Source organism: Brugia malayi (assembly GCF_000002995.4).
Source record: "Brugia malayi strain FR3 genome assembly, contig: Bm_v4_ChrX_scaffold_001, whole genome shotgun sequence".
In the NCBI taxonomy this organism is placed as follows: Eukaryota; Metazoa; Nematoda; class Chromadorea; order Rhabditida; family Onchocercidae; genus Brugia; species Brugia malayi.
Window position 1 is genome coordinate 10107133 of NW_025062479.1, and position 18817 is coordinate 10125949.

The following is an 18817-nucleotide window of genomic DNA, read 5'->3' on the forward strand; positions in this document are numbered from 1 at the left end:
GCCACTTTTATTCTTTATAACGAAAATATTGAATGGTAGAAGTATTATGCATATCCGAAAAATATAAATTTCCGAGCAGCAACCGGATCACTGAGTAGAATTGCTTCCATTTACTCACTTCCTCAATCATTTCATTTATTTTCAATATATTACCTGTTATAAAATATCAGAATAATAGTTGCATCTGAAAATACTATCAGATGTTGCTTCAACACATAAAGCAAATTTGCTAATATCAGAATACATATAAAGCAGAAATTAATGGCATAGCATTCATTAGATATAAGGGATTTGTTGAAAATAATGGAATATGGTCAAAAAATTTAATTAGAATGTGAAGTTAACATGGATTTTCAATCGATAAATCAAGATCAAAGTTTATGTATGTCAAGAAAATTCACTGAAAATCTTGCAATAACAATTTCAGATAGTTTAAGGGAAACTCTTGGCATACAGTTAACTACTAAAAAAAAATCCAGAAGTCATCTAGAAAACTCAGAATTAAACGAGCAGGGCTCACATCCCGCACATGTTCCTCGACGTAATTGTATAACCAAAATTTTCATATAACCGCAACACGAAGAACTATTTCATGCTGGGACAGCTCATAAGATTTCGAGTTTGAGAAAAAGATTTTGAATACCCAAAGAAATAGAATTTTTTTTCAAAATAAAATTAGTTATTTGGAAATTAATGAATTAAAAAGCTTCACTTCACTCATTACAGATAAAAAATTAAGTTTCCATTCAAATCTAAGTTTCAGCGCTTTTTTTACTTACATTCGAAATTTCTGTCAGAAATACGAACGAAATTATAAGATATTTCGATGTAAATGTGCAAATTGCAAACTATTATCATCTGATATATTTGATTTCTTGAATATATTTGAATCAATCATTGACAGAGAAGAATTTCTTCTTCTTGAAAAAAAATTATTATTTAGTCACTTTGATTCGACTCAACCATGAAGTGCACTTTTTTTTTTCCGTTAAAATGGATGATATTTTTGGAAGTCGACTTTTTTCAACATTTTTCAAAAGTGTCGATCCAGCATTTTTCTCTCGAATGATCCCGACAGTTTCAGGATTATGTCGTAACTGACAAGCACTGCGACTATCACAATCACTAAGCAATGGTGGTGAAATAGTATGATTTACATTTTTGCGCTGAAAAAAAAATTCGCCAGTAAAACATCAATGAAATAAGTTATAAATATTGCATAGAAAGTTCAGTACCAGATAAATCTGGGAAAAAATGAAAACAACAAAAAATTTGATCATAACAAAATTAAATGGAATAATGCACAGTTGAGTATAATTATAGAACACTTTTCATTTTTATCATAATTCAAATATTTCCTAGCTAACTTAAATATAAACTTAAATACAAGAAATTTATGAAGCTACCAAATTTTACTGATAATATTTGTCACAGTAAAAAAAAGAAAAAGAAAATCAGAATTTATTACAAAAATTTGTTATTTAAAATGATATAATAAATAAAATAATCGTATCGGATGAAATAACACACCAAATGTGGTAATCTAGATGAATTAATTGCAGCAGATCGTTTCGATATTATTGTTTGTTTTTCCGAACAAAGCTGTTTAGTACTGATAGCACCATAATCTGATGAGCTAGCGTTATTGTGAGAGAGTGGAACATCATATTTTGGTAATTCATTTCCTAAAATATTTTTAAAATATGACATTTTAAAAAATTGTAAAAATCAAATGATTAATATAATTTCAAAACAGAATCGAATACTACTAATTTGTCATATTTAGCCTTTTTTGTAAATTACAAATCACCAAATAAATCCAATGACTCATGACTAATAGTTTGTGGTTCATTTAAATTCGTTCGATGTGTGATCACTGAAGTTGAATATGGACCACGAATCACATTATTGCACACATCTTGTAATGATGAAACAATTGGTCGTGTATGATTGTAATTTATTAATGGATGCAAGCTAAAAATAAATTTTTTTTTTTAAGTTTCATAGGATTGTTTTTTTTAATTTTTTTTTTGCTCTCTTTTTGCATTAATATGATATAATTTCATTTGTTATTCCATTCAAAATTTTAACTTATAATGTGAAGTTCTAATTATGATAAAAGAATTAGTAGTTTTTTAATTTGTTAAAATTAAAATTCTTTAATAGAATCAAAAAAAACGAAGTCAAATAACTGCTTTTTTTTTACATGCATTTCCTTAAAAATTTACCATTTTATTTTTGAATGCATCCAATAATAAAAGCAAAAACAAAAAAAAAATGAAGTACAGAACTAATATAAAATACTTACTTTAGCATGGGAGATGACTTTCCCACATTATTTTCAATTTTTTTAACTAAACAATCACTAAAATGTGGAATATTTCCAGTTGTTAACGTTCCACCTTCCGTTTCCACCAAACTTAAATTAAAAATTAAATTGCATAATGCAGGTTTGAAATTTTTCAAAGAAAAAAAGAAGAAGTCTAAATGATAAACAATATTTGCTAAGGAACTAACTGTAGCTTATCATACTTTAGCATACTTAACAGGATTATAATAGAAAGAATTTTTATAAAATATATATGTGGAATAAAGCATTTACCTAATTGGTCGTCCAGCTGATTGACTTTTGTAATTTTTTCGTGTTTTGTAGATTTTACTGGAAGAATTTCTAAACTGTTCTTCTCGATGTCGTATTGAAGCATCTTTAATCTTTGTTAATTTAATTAGAGCATTATAATTTCTAACATTTCTCTTATTTTTGATAAAGATTTGATGATTACATATTTAGTAGTATTTGCTTAAATTGTTATTTGATATCGGATTGTTCACCTTTTTCTACTGTAATATTAACATTTTGTAAATCATCTCTAATATGTGAACCAGAATTTGAAATGCCAGCGCTTTCAAGATGAGCTTTATTTACTCCCGTAAATTCTGATATTCGAGATAAACCTTGAAAATATATTTTAAACCATGCAATGAAGAAAAAAAAAATGAAATACTGATAGTTTTGCAGTAGTAATAGTAATAACTATGAAATTTATATAATAAATTATGTTCTGAAATAATTTCAAAATAGAGATATGATAGGAACAAGGAAAAAAGAAAGTTTACATCTAGCATAATCGAACAATCGCAAAAATTCATTTTCAATGCTTTGTTCGTTTTTTTCAATTTCTGATTCCATAGCACAAGAATCAGAACGACGATATTTTTGAATTCGTGCTCCATGTAATTTAAATGGTAACAATAAATTCATTTGTGGTTTAATCTAGAAAAGACAGAAAAAATTTTTTTTTCAATTAAACAATTAGTTTAATGATATTTAAAATTTCCCTATACTTCCCTATAATCTTTTAAAATTCATATTAGATATTGAAATCAATTGATATACTATTTTTTGCAATAAATCATCGCCGTGATATGAAGCAGGTCGTATTGGCCGTCGTCGTGTAACTTCATAAAGTTGCAATTTCAATCGTTCCAGCTAAAAATTTTGCTAATGAAAATTAAATAAATAACTCAGAAATTATTAGTAATATCCTACATTATTTTAAATTACAACTTGAAATATTGCAGTACAAATATGCATATATCATATTTCTCATTCCGCTTATAACTTGTACCATATTTTAGTAAAACTTTTAATTACGCATACCTGAGCATGAATTATAAGTAAGGATGATTGCGCATGCATTACTTCAAAATCTGATCGATTAGCATAAATATTCTTCGCAATGTAAGAAGTACGAAGTTGGCCTAACTGAAAAAGAAACACTGTAATTTCCTAGCATCGTAATCGCAATTATTTGAATTTTTTGCTGAAAAAAAAAAAATCCTTTCATGTTTATGTTTAATAATTAAGGATATGATCAAACGGATAAAAGAATAATGATAATCCGGAATAATTTAAAAAATTTGAGTTTTTTAAAAATTAGTTTTAACCAAGAAGTTAATTTTAACCAATTTTATTAGTTAAATAATTTAAAGTCTATTTCAGGTGAAGAATTTAATCGACAAGAATATTTCACATTTATTACATTACCAAATTATTGTTTAAAAGAAAAAAAAAAGTCTTACATATCATTGAAATTCAATTAAAATTAGTCAAGAAAATCAATAAACCTTTCGAACTATGCTAATAGTAAATGAATAGAGTGCATCATATGAAGGCATTATTTCCAGCAATTGACGAATACGTTGATCATAATTGCCAATATCTATAAATTATTCATTTTTATCATTAGATTAAAAATGAAGAAACGAATGATTAAAATAATTATTATCACTTACCTGATCCTTTATCTTGTAACATCGTGAAATTATCGCGTTGCAATCTTTCAATATGTTCTAAACATGATTGATAAGCATTTTGCTCTCGAAATGATTGATTAATAATCTACAAATTTTCTAATTAATATATGATTTAAAAAATTTTAAATTAATATATAATACATAAATAATAAATTTATAAATTATTTTTTTTCAACGAACCGCTTCACCATTTTTCATCATTTCTGCTTTCACTGCTTTAAGTTTATCATCAAAAATTTTTAATTTCTCTTCTACAGTATTAATTGTAGCTGTTGCTTTTGTGATTACACGATCATTAACTGATAATTTTTCCAGTGCTTCATTAAGACGACATCGATTGCGTAATATTCCAATCTAAATGGAAAGAAGAAAAAAAATTAAGTAATAAAATAAAATAAATAAATTGTAATTTTAAAATTTTTAAATAAATTATTACTTGCTTTTGAAGTGTACTCATTTCTGTTCTTAGTTTTGAATGTTCCATCGATTTTTCACGTAATTGTTCAATCAATCGATTATTTCGATTTTTCGTCATTACCAATTCATTTCGTACTATTTCATTCTCATCATGAATTGCTCGATTATCTAAAAACAAATATTATTGCGCTATTTTACTGCATCAGTTAATTAATTAGTACATCAAATTACTGAGAACAAATCTTAAAGAATAAAATATTTTATGAAAATTTATTGTAATATTTCAAAGGCCAAAATTAATGATGTATAAATGATAAGGATAATTTGTGGGTTCATTCAGTGATTAGATAATCATTGTTTTAATTTTTTATTTTTAGTTAAATTTATGTAAAATTTGATAAGAAAATTAAAAGAAGTTTTCTTCTTTTTTTTTATTTGTTCCAAAATTTTTTTTGTTCAAACTGGATATTTCTCGGTTTAAAAAACGATTTCATTGTACAATAGATCTGGAACCATTATAACTCGAACAAATGATACTTTTTGGAGCGCTATTTGACCGCCCATGATGATCATTATCACTCTCTTCACTGACTGTTGTTGAATTCTTATCATGAGAGTTTTTTTTATTTTCTTGTTCCTTCTTAAATTATATTTTCATTACTGTTTTATTCATTAATATTATTTCCTTATTGTAGAAAAAGATTAAAAGAAAATTTTATATTTAAATAATTTTATTCTTAATTAAATGTATAAAAATTAAATTTCTTGAAAAATTGAATTTACATGTTGACGTTGAATATGATATTGTTTAGGTGCTTGAAGTAACGAATGTTTATTATCATACGATTCATCATGTGCGGCGCTTTTGTCAGTTGCTATGCTATTCTTACTTGTCATCGAGGAAAGACTCCATTTATCTTAATTAAAACTATACATATTTCAAACATTTTAAAAGACAAAAAAGAAAAGGAAAAAAAAAAAGGAGAAAAAGAAAAGAATAGAAAGAATTCCGATATATCGTTGGCTTTCAGATGAAAACGTACGATAAGTAAGGATGATCACGTTTCTTTCATCTTTTCATCATCATTAAGACTATCGCAAATGTCCGGATAATTACCACTTGGTGTGTTATTGTCACTGGAATGAACTGAACTACTTTCGCTAATTTTGCGTTTTCGTTTCTTTAATATTGCTTTACATGTTATTGTTTCTTTTTTCGATTCAATTGATTTTTCTTTCTTCTTTTTTAAACCAATTATTTCGAAGAAACCTGATCGACCTGGTACTGAAATTATGATCAATTATTAGTGTTACTTTTTTTTTTCTGTTTTCACAATAATAAGTCAAAAACCAAAAGATAAAAATCATAAAACAAAGAAAAAGGAAAAAAAGATGAAAAGAGAAAATAAATAATTCACAACATTTAAGTTTATAAACAAAGAAATGATTGATATACGAACTATCAATAATTACATAAATTTAGCTCTCTCCATTACAGTTTCATTATTCACGATATAAATTTACTATTCATGAATGCATTTAAGCCCAATTATTCCTTAAAAGTGTAATGATAAAATAATAGCACAAGATTTGAAATGAAATTTCAATATTTTAAATGAAAATTTTCAATATAATTTAAAAATTCCTACCCATATTTTCGGAGTGATCACGAGATGATGCTGATGATATACTTGTTCGTTTTGACAATGATGATATCTTGGAACGTCTCATCACGGCGCGACCACTACGTACGTCATTAATCCCATTTCCGTAATTTGGTAATGCAACCTAAATGAACAGAATATTAGAAATTTAAAAACAAAAAAGGAATTACGAAAAATACTAAAGATTACGTTTTTTTTTTTTTTTTTTTTTTAATGACTTTTTGTAAACTACGATTTTGGTTTTTTTTTTTTTTTTTTTTCAATTTTTACAACAATACTTGAAATATAAAGCTAACTTACATATTTTGAAATCAATTCAATCCGGAAAGGAAAATAATGAAATGCATGACAACAACTTGTCACGAGCTTATCACCTTGTAATTTCCACTATTTCCTGTTATCAATTGAAGTACAATAAGCTACTAACTTCTGTAAAAATAGAATGCTCTGCATCAGAATCAGACAATTCTGGCAAAACTGTTGGTGGCACAGGAATTTGACGCGTTGGTGTCAATGTTGTACGAAGTGGATCTGATACATCCGAAGAAATATCAGTTGAATAGGAACTTGTTGTTAGATTCTCCTAAAATTAAAAATTAAATTACTTTCTAAGAAACCTTAAATTAAATGAATATAAGTGAGTTACTTTAAGTTTATTACAATCTAATAGCATTGTGATTCCTAAATGTGATAAGCTATTGAATTTGTATAACCTTTCCACTAATTATTTTTATTTTTTTTTTAGTTTCAAAAAAAAAAAAAAGAAAAAACGCAGTAAAAAAAGAAAAAGGAAATATTAATATTAATGAACAACAAACATCGATACAACTGATAATGTCACAAAACGAAATTTTAACAAAATACAGCAAAATGATTTATCAAATGTGATACAAATGCTTCAATTTCTTTTAAAGTCAAAAATCATTGAAAAATTTTTTAAAATTGAGTTTTTGCACATAGATATATCAACAAAATAGATGAAAGATGGATGGAATGATGAATGAATGAATGAATGAATGAATGAATGAATGAATGAATGAATGAAATGAATGAATAAATGAGATGAATGAATGAATGAATGAAATGAATGAATGAATGAATGAAATGAATGAATGAATGAATGAAATGAATGAATGAATGAATGAAATGAATGAATGAATGAATGAAATGAATGAATGAATGAAATGAATGAATGAATGAATGAATGAATGAATGAAATGAATGAATGAAATGAATGAATGAATGAATGAATGAAATGAATGAATGAAATGAATGAATGAAATGAATGAATGAATGAAATGAATGAATGAAATGAATGAATGAATGAATGAAATGAATGAATGAAATGAATGAATGAATGAATGAAATGAATGAATGAATGAATGAATGAAATGAATGAATGAATGAATGAATGAAATGAATGAAATGAATGAATGAATGAATGAATGAAATGAATGAATGAATGAATGAATGAAATGAATGAATGAAATGAATGAAATGAATGAAATGAATGAAATGAATGAAATGAATGAATGAATGAATGAATGAATGAAATGAATGAATGAATGAATGAATGAAATGAATGAATGAATGAATGAATGAATGAAATGAATGAATGAATGAATGAATGAAATGAATGAATGAATGAATGAATGAATGAAATGAATGAATGAATGAAATGAAATGAATGAATGAATGAATGAAATGAATGAATGAATGAATGAAATGAATGAATGAATGAAATGAATGAATGAATGAATGAAATGAATGAATGAATGAATGAATGAATGAAATGAATGAATGAATGAATGAATGAAATGAATGAATGAATGAATGAATGAATGAAATGAATGAATGAATGAATGAATGAAATGAATGAATGAATGAATGAAATGAATGAATGAATGAATGAAATGAATGAATGAATGAATGAAATGGAATGAATGAATGAATGAATGAATGAATGAAATGAATGAATAATGAATGAAATGAATGAATGAATGAATGAAATGAATGAATGAATGAATGAAATGAATGAATGAATGAATGAAATGAATGAATGAATGAATGAAATGAATGAATGAATGAATGAAATGAATGAATGAATGAATGAATGAAATGAATGAATGAATGAATGAAATGAATGAATGAATGAATGAATGAATGAATGAATGAATGAAATGAATGAATGAATGAATGAAATGAATGAATGAATGAATGAAATGAATGAATGAATGAATGAATGAATGAAATGAATGAATGAATGAATGAAATGAATGAATGAATGAATGAATGAAATGAATGAATGAATGAATGAATGAAATGAATGAATGAATGAATGAAATGAATGAATGAATGAATGAAATGAATGAATGAATGAATGAAATGAATGAATGAATGAATGAAATGAATGAATGAATGAATGAAATGAATGAATGAATGAATGAAATGAATGAATGAATGAATGAATGAAATGAATGAATGAATGAAATGAATGAATGAATGAATGAATGAATGAATGAATGAATGAAATGAATGAATGAATGAATGAATGAAATGAATGAATGAATGAATGAATGAAATGAATGAATGAATGAATGAATGAATGAAATGAATGAAATGAATGAATGAAATGAATGAATGAATGAATGAATGAATGAATGAAATGAATGAATGAATGAATGAATGAATGAATGAATGAATGAATGAATGAATGAAATGAATGAATGAATGAATGAATGAATGAAATGAATGAATGAATGAATGAATGAAATGAATGAATGAATGAATGAATGAAATGAATGAATGAATGAATGAATGAATGAATGAATGAAATGAATGAATGAATGAATGAATGAAATGAATGAATGAATGAATGAATGAAATGAATGAATGAATGAATGAATGAATGAAATGAATGAATGAATGAATGAATGAAATGAATGAATGAATGAATGAATGAAATGAATGAATGAATGAATGAATGAATGAAATGAATGAATGAATGAATGAATGAAATGAATGAATGAATGAATGAATGAAATGAATGAATGAATGAATGAATGAAATGAATGAATGAATGAATGAAATGAATGAATGAATGAATGAATGAAATGAATGAATGAATGAATGAATGAAATGAATGAATGAATGAATGAATGAAATGAATGAATGAATGAATGAATGAAATGAATGAATGAATGAATGAATGAAATGAATGAATGAATGAATGAATGAATGAAATGAATGAATGAATGAATGAATGAAATGAATGAATGAATGAATGAATGAAATGAATGAATGAATGAATGAATGAATGAAATGAATGAATGAATGAATGAAATGAATGAATGAATGAATGAATGAAATGAATGAATGAATGAATGAATGAAATGAATGAATGAATGAATGAAATGAATGAAATGAATGAAATGAATGAATGAATGAATGAATGAATGAAATGAATGAAATGAATGAAATGAATGAAATGAATGAAATGAATGAAATGAATGAAATGAATGAATGAAATGAATGAAATGAATGAAATGAATGAATGAATGAATGAAATGAATGAATGAAATGAATGAAATGAATGAAATGAATGAATGAATGAATGAATGAATGAATGAATGAATGAATGAATGGATGAATGGATGAATGGATGAATGGATGAATGGATGAATGGATGAATGGATGAATGGATGAATGGATGAATGGATGAATGGATGAATGGATGAATGGATGAATGGATGAATGGATGAATGGATGAATGGATGAATGGATGAATGGATGAATGGATGAATGGATGAATGGATGAATGGAATGAATGGATGAATGGATGAATGGATGAATGGATGAATGGATGAATGGATGAATGGATGAATGGATGAATGGATGAATGGATGAATGGATGAATGGATGAATGGATGAATGGATGAATGGATGAATGGATGAATGGGATGAATGGATGAATGGATGAATGGATGAATGGATGAATGGATGAATGGATGAATGAAATGGATGAATGGATGAATGGATGAATGGATGAATGGATGAATGGATGAATGGATGAATGGATGAATGGATGAATGGATGAATGGATGAATGGATGAATGGATGAATGGATGAATGGATGAATGGATGAATGGATGAATGGATGAATGGATGAATGGATGAATGGATGAATGGATGAATGGATGAATGGATGAATGGATGAATGGATGAATGGATGAATGGATGAATGGATGAATGGATGAATGGATGAATGGATGAATGGATGAATGGATGAATGGATGAATGGATGGGATGAATGGATGAATGGATGAATGGATGAATGGATGAATGGATGAATGGATGAATGGATGAATGGATGAATGGATGAATGGATGAATGAATGGATGAATGAATGGATGGATGGATGATGGATGAATGGATGAATGGATGAATGGATGAATGGATGAATGGATGAATGGATGAATGGATGAATGGATGAATGGATGAATGGATGAATGGATGAATGGATGAATGGATGAATGGATGAATGGATGAATGGATGAATGGATGAATGAATGATGATGAATGGATGAATGGATGAATGGATGAATGGATGAATGGATGAATGGATGAATGGATGAATGGATGAATGGATGAATGGATGAATGGATGAATGGATGAATGGATGAATGGATGAATGGATGAATGGATGAATGGATGAATGGATGAATGGATGAATGGATGAATGGATGAATGGATGAATGGATGAATGGATGAATGGATGAATGGATGAATGGATGAATGGATGAATGGATGAATGGATGAATGGATGAATGGATGAATGGATGAATGGATGAATGGATGAATGGATGAATGGATGAATGGATGGATGGATGGATGGATGGATGGATGGTTGGGGAAGATTGAAATGTTCATTGGTTGTAATTTTTGTTTCTGTTTCGAAAGAGTATTTCCTGTTTTCAGTTGTACTGTTATCAATCAGCAAATATTCTAAACTTAATTACCAGAAGGGCTTTAAATATTCCTTCGTTACTATGACTAAAAAAAGAAAAAAAAAAACTTTTTTTGTAACAATTGCTAGATATAATATTGCACCATTTAAAATATAATATTAAATTTATGCTATTAAAAATTTCTTTATTTCAATTTAATTTCAAAATCAGAAACAAACAAACAGCAATAAAGAAAATAATTCAAATTCAGTTTTAAATTCAATTAATTTTTACATATAGAATTTAAATGATATTATGCACAATAATAATAATATTATCAATAAATAATAAAGAATAATTAATAATAATAACCACAATAATAATAAAGTATAGGAACTTAACAAAATTAAATATAGTAAAATTAATATTAATAATTTACCTTATATGGTGGTGTTGACAAACGTTCGTGTGCGCCATTTTGTATTTCACATTGTTGAAAAGTTCGTCGTCCCATAATTTTTGGAATAATATTACTTCGTCCTTCCAATATAGCACTAACACGATGAACAACGCTACGTTTTGGCTCAATTATCACGCTAAGCTGATAACGTAATGCTTTATTCTCGCGGCGAAGTTTGCTAATTTCGCCAACCAAGCTACACAATGCTCCTTTAACATTTAAAAATTTAATTATAGTAGAAAAAAGAGAAAGGAAAAAATAGTAAAAATTTTTTGATCATTTGATAAGTTATGATACAATTGTTGTTGAAAATTGTTTACTTAACAATTTAATAATTTAGCGACTAAAAAATTTAATATATCATTTAATCGTTTTTTAATAACAATTTAGTAATGTAATCAATCACAACATATTCAATTATTTTCATGCATTGCTTTGTGCTACTTCTCATATAACTCTATAAAATTGATAAAAATTTTAATTTAATTTTTTTGACAGTTCTTTCTATTTTTCTGTAGTTAATTAATTCTATTGTTTTAATTTTGATAGTAATTTAAAAAAAAAAGAAAAAATCGCAACAAAAAAGTGCAAGAGAGAAAATATGATGGTGAAGGAAAAATAAAAAGGAAAAGAAAAGAAATTTAGGCTACGGTAATTTTAATTTGCTTCATTGTGTAAAATATTTTTGGTAGAATTTCATTTTGTTGAAAAGAAGAAAAATAAAAAAAGTTTTCAAAAACATTTTTCATTATTTTTTTAAAACTTATAAAAATAAAATAGCAAATATTTTCTAAATCTTATTCCACAGGAAAAAAAGATGAATCGATTTTATCAAAAATTACTTATTAATGCTTTTAGATTGGTTTGCATTCCAATTGAATGACAAATGAGAATGTTTACCCATTAATGAAGAATTTCCCAATTTAACTATATTCAACCCCATAAACTTTCCATTAATCCTAGGAAGAAGTAAATTACTTTACCATTTCCTTTCCTTTTTTTTCCTTTTTAAAAAGAAAAGAATAAAAATTTCAAGTCGATGACTTTTTTCATTTAAAAAAATAAAATGTAATGTATTGCAATATACAAATTGAATAACTTTTTTGTTAATGTAATTGAGCTAACAAAAGAAAAATGTTTTTAGTAAAAGCTTTTATTTTGTTGTTTTCATTTTTTCATTTCATTACTTCTACTTTTACTATTACTTTAGGTAATAATTTTTAATATTTTAAAAACAAAATTTCTGTTACAACATTTACGAATTTCTCAATAATTTTTAAAGAATTGCATAAAATAATAATAATAAATTTAGCAAAAACAAAAAATTCTAATGAGAAACACAAAAATTTTATTATTAAACTATTGAGCTAAAAAAAAGTGAGTGATAGAGAAAAGGTTTCCATGTTGAAAATATTTTGAAGAAGTTATATGTCACTTGTAACATATTATCATTTCTATGTTTTTAAAACTTGCATTTGTTAAGTAATTTTTGACTCACTTTTTTCATACTTTGTTCATTTGCTTATTTCTTAATATTATCAAAAAGAGCAACTATTCAAAAAAAAAAAAAAAAAAAAAAAATACAACAATTGATTAATGATACTATCAAATATTTGTATTCAGTTTACAAAATTATAATTGTATTATGCTTTAACTAGTTAGACTAATGCTAACTCTATAACATTATGGTATTTGAAAAAAAAACAGTTTTAAAAAAATGAGAAAAAATTTTAAAAATTTTCAACTTGTTCTATTAACAATTTTATTTAAATAATCTGTTAATAATTTTAATTAAAAAAAAATTTATTCAAAAGTAGTACTGTTACTTTAATTTTCTTCTGCTATTCATTTGACAATTTTACAACTATATGAAAGTTACTAATTATTATATTAATAAAAGATGAAAATAAAAAAATTACTTGGATTGAAATTTTTACTCTTTAATCATTTGCAAATTTATTTCGTTCATATATATTAATTTATGAATTTATAAGTTTATTTTTCCTATTCATTTATTCATATTAAATATTTAAATAAAAAAATCAACAATTAATTTTAAATGATATATTCATCGAAGAAGAAAAAGAGGAAAAAACAGGAAAGAATGGGTAAACCTACCAAGTATTGGAACTTCTTCACTATATGAAGAAGTTCTCCGGGGAATTTGCCTTTGCATTCCTTCCAATTCTCGTAAAAATTCATCTTCCTCACATTCATACCTGTAATTTAGTAATCCACTACACAATAATTCAATTTAGCATTTCTTTTGTAAAATGATATCCTAGCCAATGAAACGAGAAGGAGCAAAGAGAAAGTAGTTAATGAGACTAGCATTTTTATATTTTATCTATTTTAATACGTAAAAAAGCTATTGAATTCATTTAAATTGTTTATTTTGTAAAAGTAAAATAAAATAAAAATGTAATTGTTTTCTCTTTTAAATGGTAATTTTCATTTTGCATTTGCTCTTAAAATTATTTAAAAACAATTAACAAATTTATTGTTGATTTTTTTTCCGAATTCTGACGAATTTGCTTAGTAAAATTAAATTTGGATTCCCAAACGTAAAAAAAATTGTAAATCATTAATAGGATCTCTTTTTTTTTTTTAATCAATCAACCATCCAATTTTCCTTGGTAAAAAAGTAATATTTAAATGATTTCTAACTAAGCGGCCAACATTTACTTATCAATTATAAGAAAAGTATTTAGAACCAGTCATGAAAAGAAAACAAAGAAAAAGAAATGTAAAGAAACGTCTTTTGGTATTATCTGTCATTAATTTTTTTAAACAATAAACAGTTCTTATTGATTTCATATCAAATTTATAAAAAAAAATTTCGTTTTCCTATCGCTTTTGGATTACAATTTTTCAAAGCTAAGAGCAGAATTTATTTTAAATTGTTTTAAGGTTAAATGATGGTATGCCTTAATTTTGCAACTTCCAGATTTTTAATATTAAAAGTTTAAAACTCATCATAAAAAACACAAAAGCACAAAAAAAAAAAATAAAAATATATCCATGACAAATACAAATTGCTAATGCAATATTTTTTTAACTGAAAAAAATTTTTTTGAAATAATAAATTTTTAGCAAAAATAATAAAATTGAAGCAATTTTCCTTTTTTTTTTTCAAAAATAATTTCAACTTTACTTATTGATAACTCATTTATGGCTATTTATAACTTAAAATAACTAATATAATCATGCTATTATATGCCAAAGAAAATTCATAAAAATTATAAAACTTTTAAATAACAAGAAAAAAGTAAAACGAAATAATAAAATTTGAGACATAAAAGATAAAAAATAAAAATGAAGAAACCTGGTGATAATATTTCGTATCACATCATCAGTTGGATTATCATTCATTTTGGATATTCATTACATTTGAACGTATAAATCAGTCATCTTTGCTGTGGAAACAAAATTAGTGATAAACAAAGTGGTTTAACAGTTGGATGGAATAGTTTAATTAAAATTTTCACATAGCTTCCTTTTGCTCTTTCATCTTTTCGTCCTCCACAACAATTATTCTAAATTAATGGAAACTTTTGAATGAAATAGTTTTAAAGTGTACACTTCTCACTGATATACTTTAGAGTGATGGTTAAAAATTTGAAATGACCTGTAATGAAATAAACTGCGTGAAATTTGATCTTTCACCACTCTACCTCTTCTTTCCCCTGCTATCACTGAATTTATTTCTAAAATCTCTTCTTCTACTCTTGTTTCTCTCTTTTTCTTCTTTTAGTCTTTTCTTCGACTTCTCTCTCTTTCTTTCTTCCTCCTCCTCCTCCTCTTCCCTCCTTTCTTCAACTAATTTAACATTTGTTTCATTTCATTCATTCTTCCCTCAGTTATACCAATCTGAATAACATATATATATTTAATTGAACACTTTACAAAATGAAAATTTTCCTCGAAATAATTCGTTAAAAATGAAATTTTTAAACAATTTATTATTTACCATCAATAATTCCTGTTAAATAATTACAAACAAACAAACAACAAAAAAAGCAGGAAGAGAACGAACTGTTTAAAATTTTCCTTCAAAACGAGAAGTTAAAATTCTTCCATTACAATAGGCTGAATTAAATTATGTAAACAATATATAATTTTTTGTATTTGGAATTTTTAAAATTAAATATCATATAAGAATTTTTTGTTGCACTTAAATTATAATAACATTATTTTATTTAAAATTTTTTTCATTATTTAAGATTTCCCTTATTTATTATTAATTTGTTTCTTTAATCTAGCTAAAAAATAGTTTTAGAAATTTTTGGAAGATTTATATCCCCTGCACTTTTATAACAGTGATAAACAAATAAATTAACAATTAACAACTAGATAATATCCATTCGTACTTGAAGTTCTTTGTAAAAATAAAACCTTAAATTACTAAATTTTTACTTTATAATTTTGTACACAACCCAGAAATGTCATCAAAAATATCCTCATGAAAGAAAATTTCATGTTTTCCTTTTTTTCTACCTCACTTTATTTATTTAAAGGTTTTGCTACAGTTATCAGAAAACATTATATTTACTAAAAGTTAGGCTATTTTATAACTTTTATAAATGTCTCACTTTCGATTTTACTTTTTAAATTGCTTTCTTCTTCATCACTATTTTGCTGATCATTTAACTAGCAACTATGTTTTGCTTTGCGCCTTCCTTTTTTTTTTTTTTTTTTTTTTTGCTAAAATTTCATTTTATTTTCAAGCAGCAAAACTTGTGTCAAATTGTTAGAAAAAGTTTGAAAATTTTTAAATTAAAAAAAAAGTTCTAAGCAGTACAGCATGGTTCAAATACCATGAGTGCACTTTAGTAACATTTAGATTAACAGATAACTCATCATCATACTACTGACTTTCAAAATTACTTCCATAAACAACTAGCAATATACGTCACATAAAATGTCAAAAAATGTGATACGTCAGTTAACATAATACGTCAGATAACAGTAAATATCTTCTAGTTTATGCAAATTAATGATTTATCACTTATTTTTTTTAAATAATGAAATTATTATGATATGCATAATATCCAAATATCCATCAGATTTCCAAAAAGAAGTGAAAACAACTGACGAAAAGCTCATAAATGATGTTTACAATAACTAATTGATAAAAAAAAAAAAAAAAAAAAACAAACAAACAAAGAAGGGATTCTACTTAAAATACCTGCTCGTTTGTAATTAATCATTTGGAGGTCAAAAACCAAACAAATATTTGTGAATGAAAGAAAACAAATGCCGGAAAAAAATACGAAAGAATGAATAAAACATGAAAGTTCAAAATTTTTTTAGAAAGAAGAGTTTTTTCCCACTTTTACAAACATAAACAAATAGCATGTAAAATTATCACTTTAAAATATCACATATAATACCATTTTTGTTACCATTTGTTACATAAATATGTTTTCTAATATTTTAACTTTTTTACTCTTTTTAAAATTTCATATTTGATATAATCTAATGAGCAATATATTGAACATCGTATTAAATTGAAGTTAATTTTTTGAATTTTGATGCTATACTGATTTTTTTTCATGCATTTATGAAGTATAATCATAATCATTAAAATAATCAAAATGTATAGCTATTAATTAGCAATTAATTTCATTCAATTAATCATATTTCACATGAAATAATTTATGCTAAAATAACATTTTGGTTTTGCATCGTCTCACTTTAATTATTTAAGTATTGTATTCAATTTAAGAGCAATTCATTCTTTCATAAAATGTTTTATAGCATTTTTGTTGAGTTTATATTCGATAGACATACTTTAACTAACTAATTTTCCTCTTCCGCAATGTAGAAAGATAAAAAGTGTGTATGTGTTTTTTTTAATTCAATCGATTTAATTAATCATTCTTCTTAAATAGCACTTTGAATCTGTAATTACTTCTAATTACAGCAAATTTTCCTGCACGTTATAATTATTGCCTTTACAATGTAATATTTTCCAACCAAATTTTTAATTTATGTGTAAATTTAAGTTTTTTTTTTTGAAGAAAAAGCAAATAATTTAAAAAAAATCAAAACATCCTTATTAAATATCATCTTATTATATATTAAACAAATAAATAACTTTTATTATTTATTTTTGGAATTTTATAACAATCAGAATATAATATACCAAATTGCCGTTGAAATTAAATTTAAATCCTGAAGGTATTATCCATTTTGTCTAATAATTTTTGAATAAGGAAAATGATTTTAATGCCTGCAACGTCATTTTTATGAAAGATTTTTTTCTTTTTTTGATAACACAATACAAAATATGGTGATTTAATTTCAAAAAAAGAGTAAAAATTTCATTTTCTCGATGATTTTCACTCAAAAATTGAGCAATTCATCATCAATGGAGAATGAATGGCTGTTAAAAGGAATGCGACATTTTGGCGGAAATTCTAATTAAATTTATTTTCATAGTTCTTTTTTTCTTTTCTCCACAATTTTCTACTTATCTATCCGTTGTTCACTTCTTGCTACAAGCACTTGAAAATATAACTTAAAATGTGCGTTACACATTCTTTTCATCTTATTACCTTAGCCAGCTTTTTTTTAATTAAAAAATTTTTTTTATTTTAATTCTGCAGCGTTAATTATATGTAACAATGCTATTCTCAGGTATATTATTTACCAAAAAAATTTCTAAATATGTTTTCTAAAATTAGTCATTAATAGAATAAAAGAAAAAAAATGCTTAAAATAAATTGAAAAAAGAGATCCAAAATAAAATAATTTAATCCAATAATATTACAACTGTATAATTTAAATCAATTTTAATGAGTTTAATCTAACATTTAAAAAATCAATTTCATTCTCTATATAGTTGAATTACAAACTTGACGATATTATTTTCCGTATGAATAATAACAAAAACTTGAATTTTAAATCGAAAATGAAATTAATTGAAAAAAGTTAATCTTACAGTTTTTTCATGGTGTTATAAATTTTCTTCTTCTTTTCCGGTTTTTTTCTTTGCGTGTCTCAAATCT

The 18817-nt window shown here is 25.1% G+C and overlaps 1 protein-coding gene across 2 annotated transcripts; it reads right to left on the bottom strand.

Moving 5' to 3' along the window:
- Positions 1–935: 935 nt before the first annotated feature.
- On the bottom strand, positions 936–15176 carry Bm7557 (Uncharacterized protein; the record flags this gene model as incomplete). Of its 2 annotated transcripts, XM_043074324.1 has the most annotated exons (21): positions 936–1166; positions 1531–1685; positions 1811–1974; positions 2309–2419; positions 2603–2705; positions 2833–2955; positions 3118–3274; positions 3398–3490; positions 3662–3766; positions 4129–4223; positions 4297–4402; positions 4498–4671; positions 4754–4902; positions 5272–5374; positions 5518–5651; positions 5852–6019; positions 6384–6522; positions 6826–6981; positions 11784–12013; positions 13923–14023; positions 15130–15176. In XM_043074324.1, 21 exons carry the CDS (start codon positions 15174–15176, stop codon positions 936–938), a joined length of 2844 nt encoding a protein of 947 aa, XP_042930258.1. The 2 variants fall into 2 exon arrangements, with proteins under 2 accessions (XP_042930258.1, XP_042930259.1); XM_043074325.1 differs by lacking the exon at positions 2833–2955.
- Positions 15177–18817: the final 3641 nt, after the last annotated feature.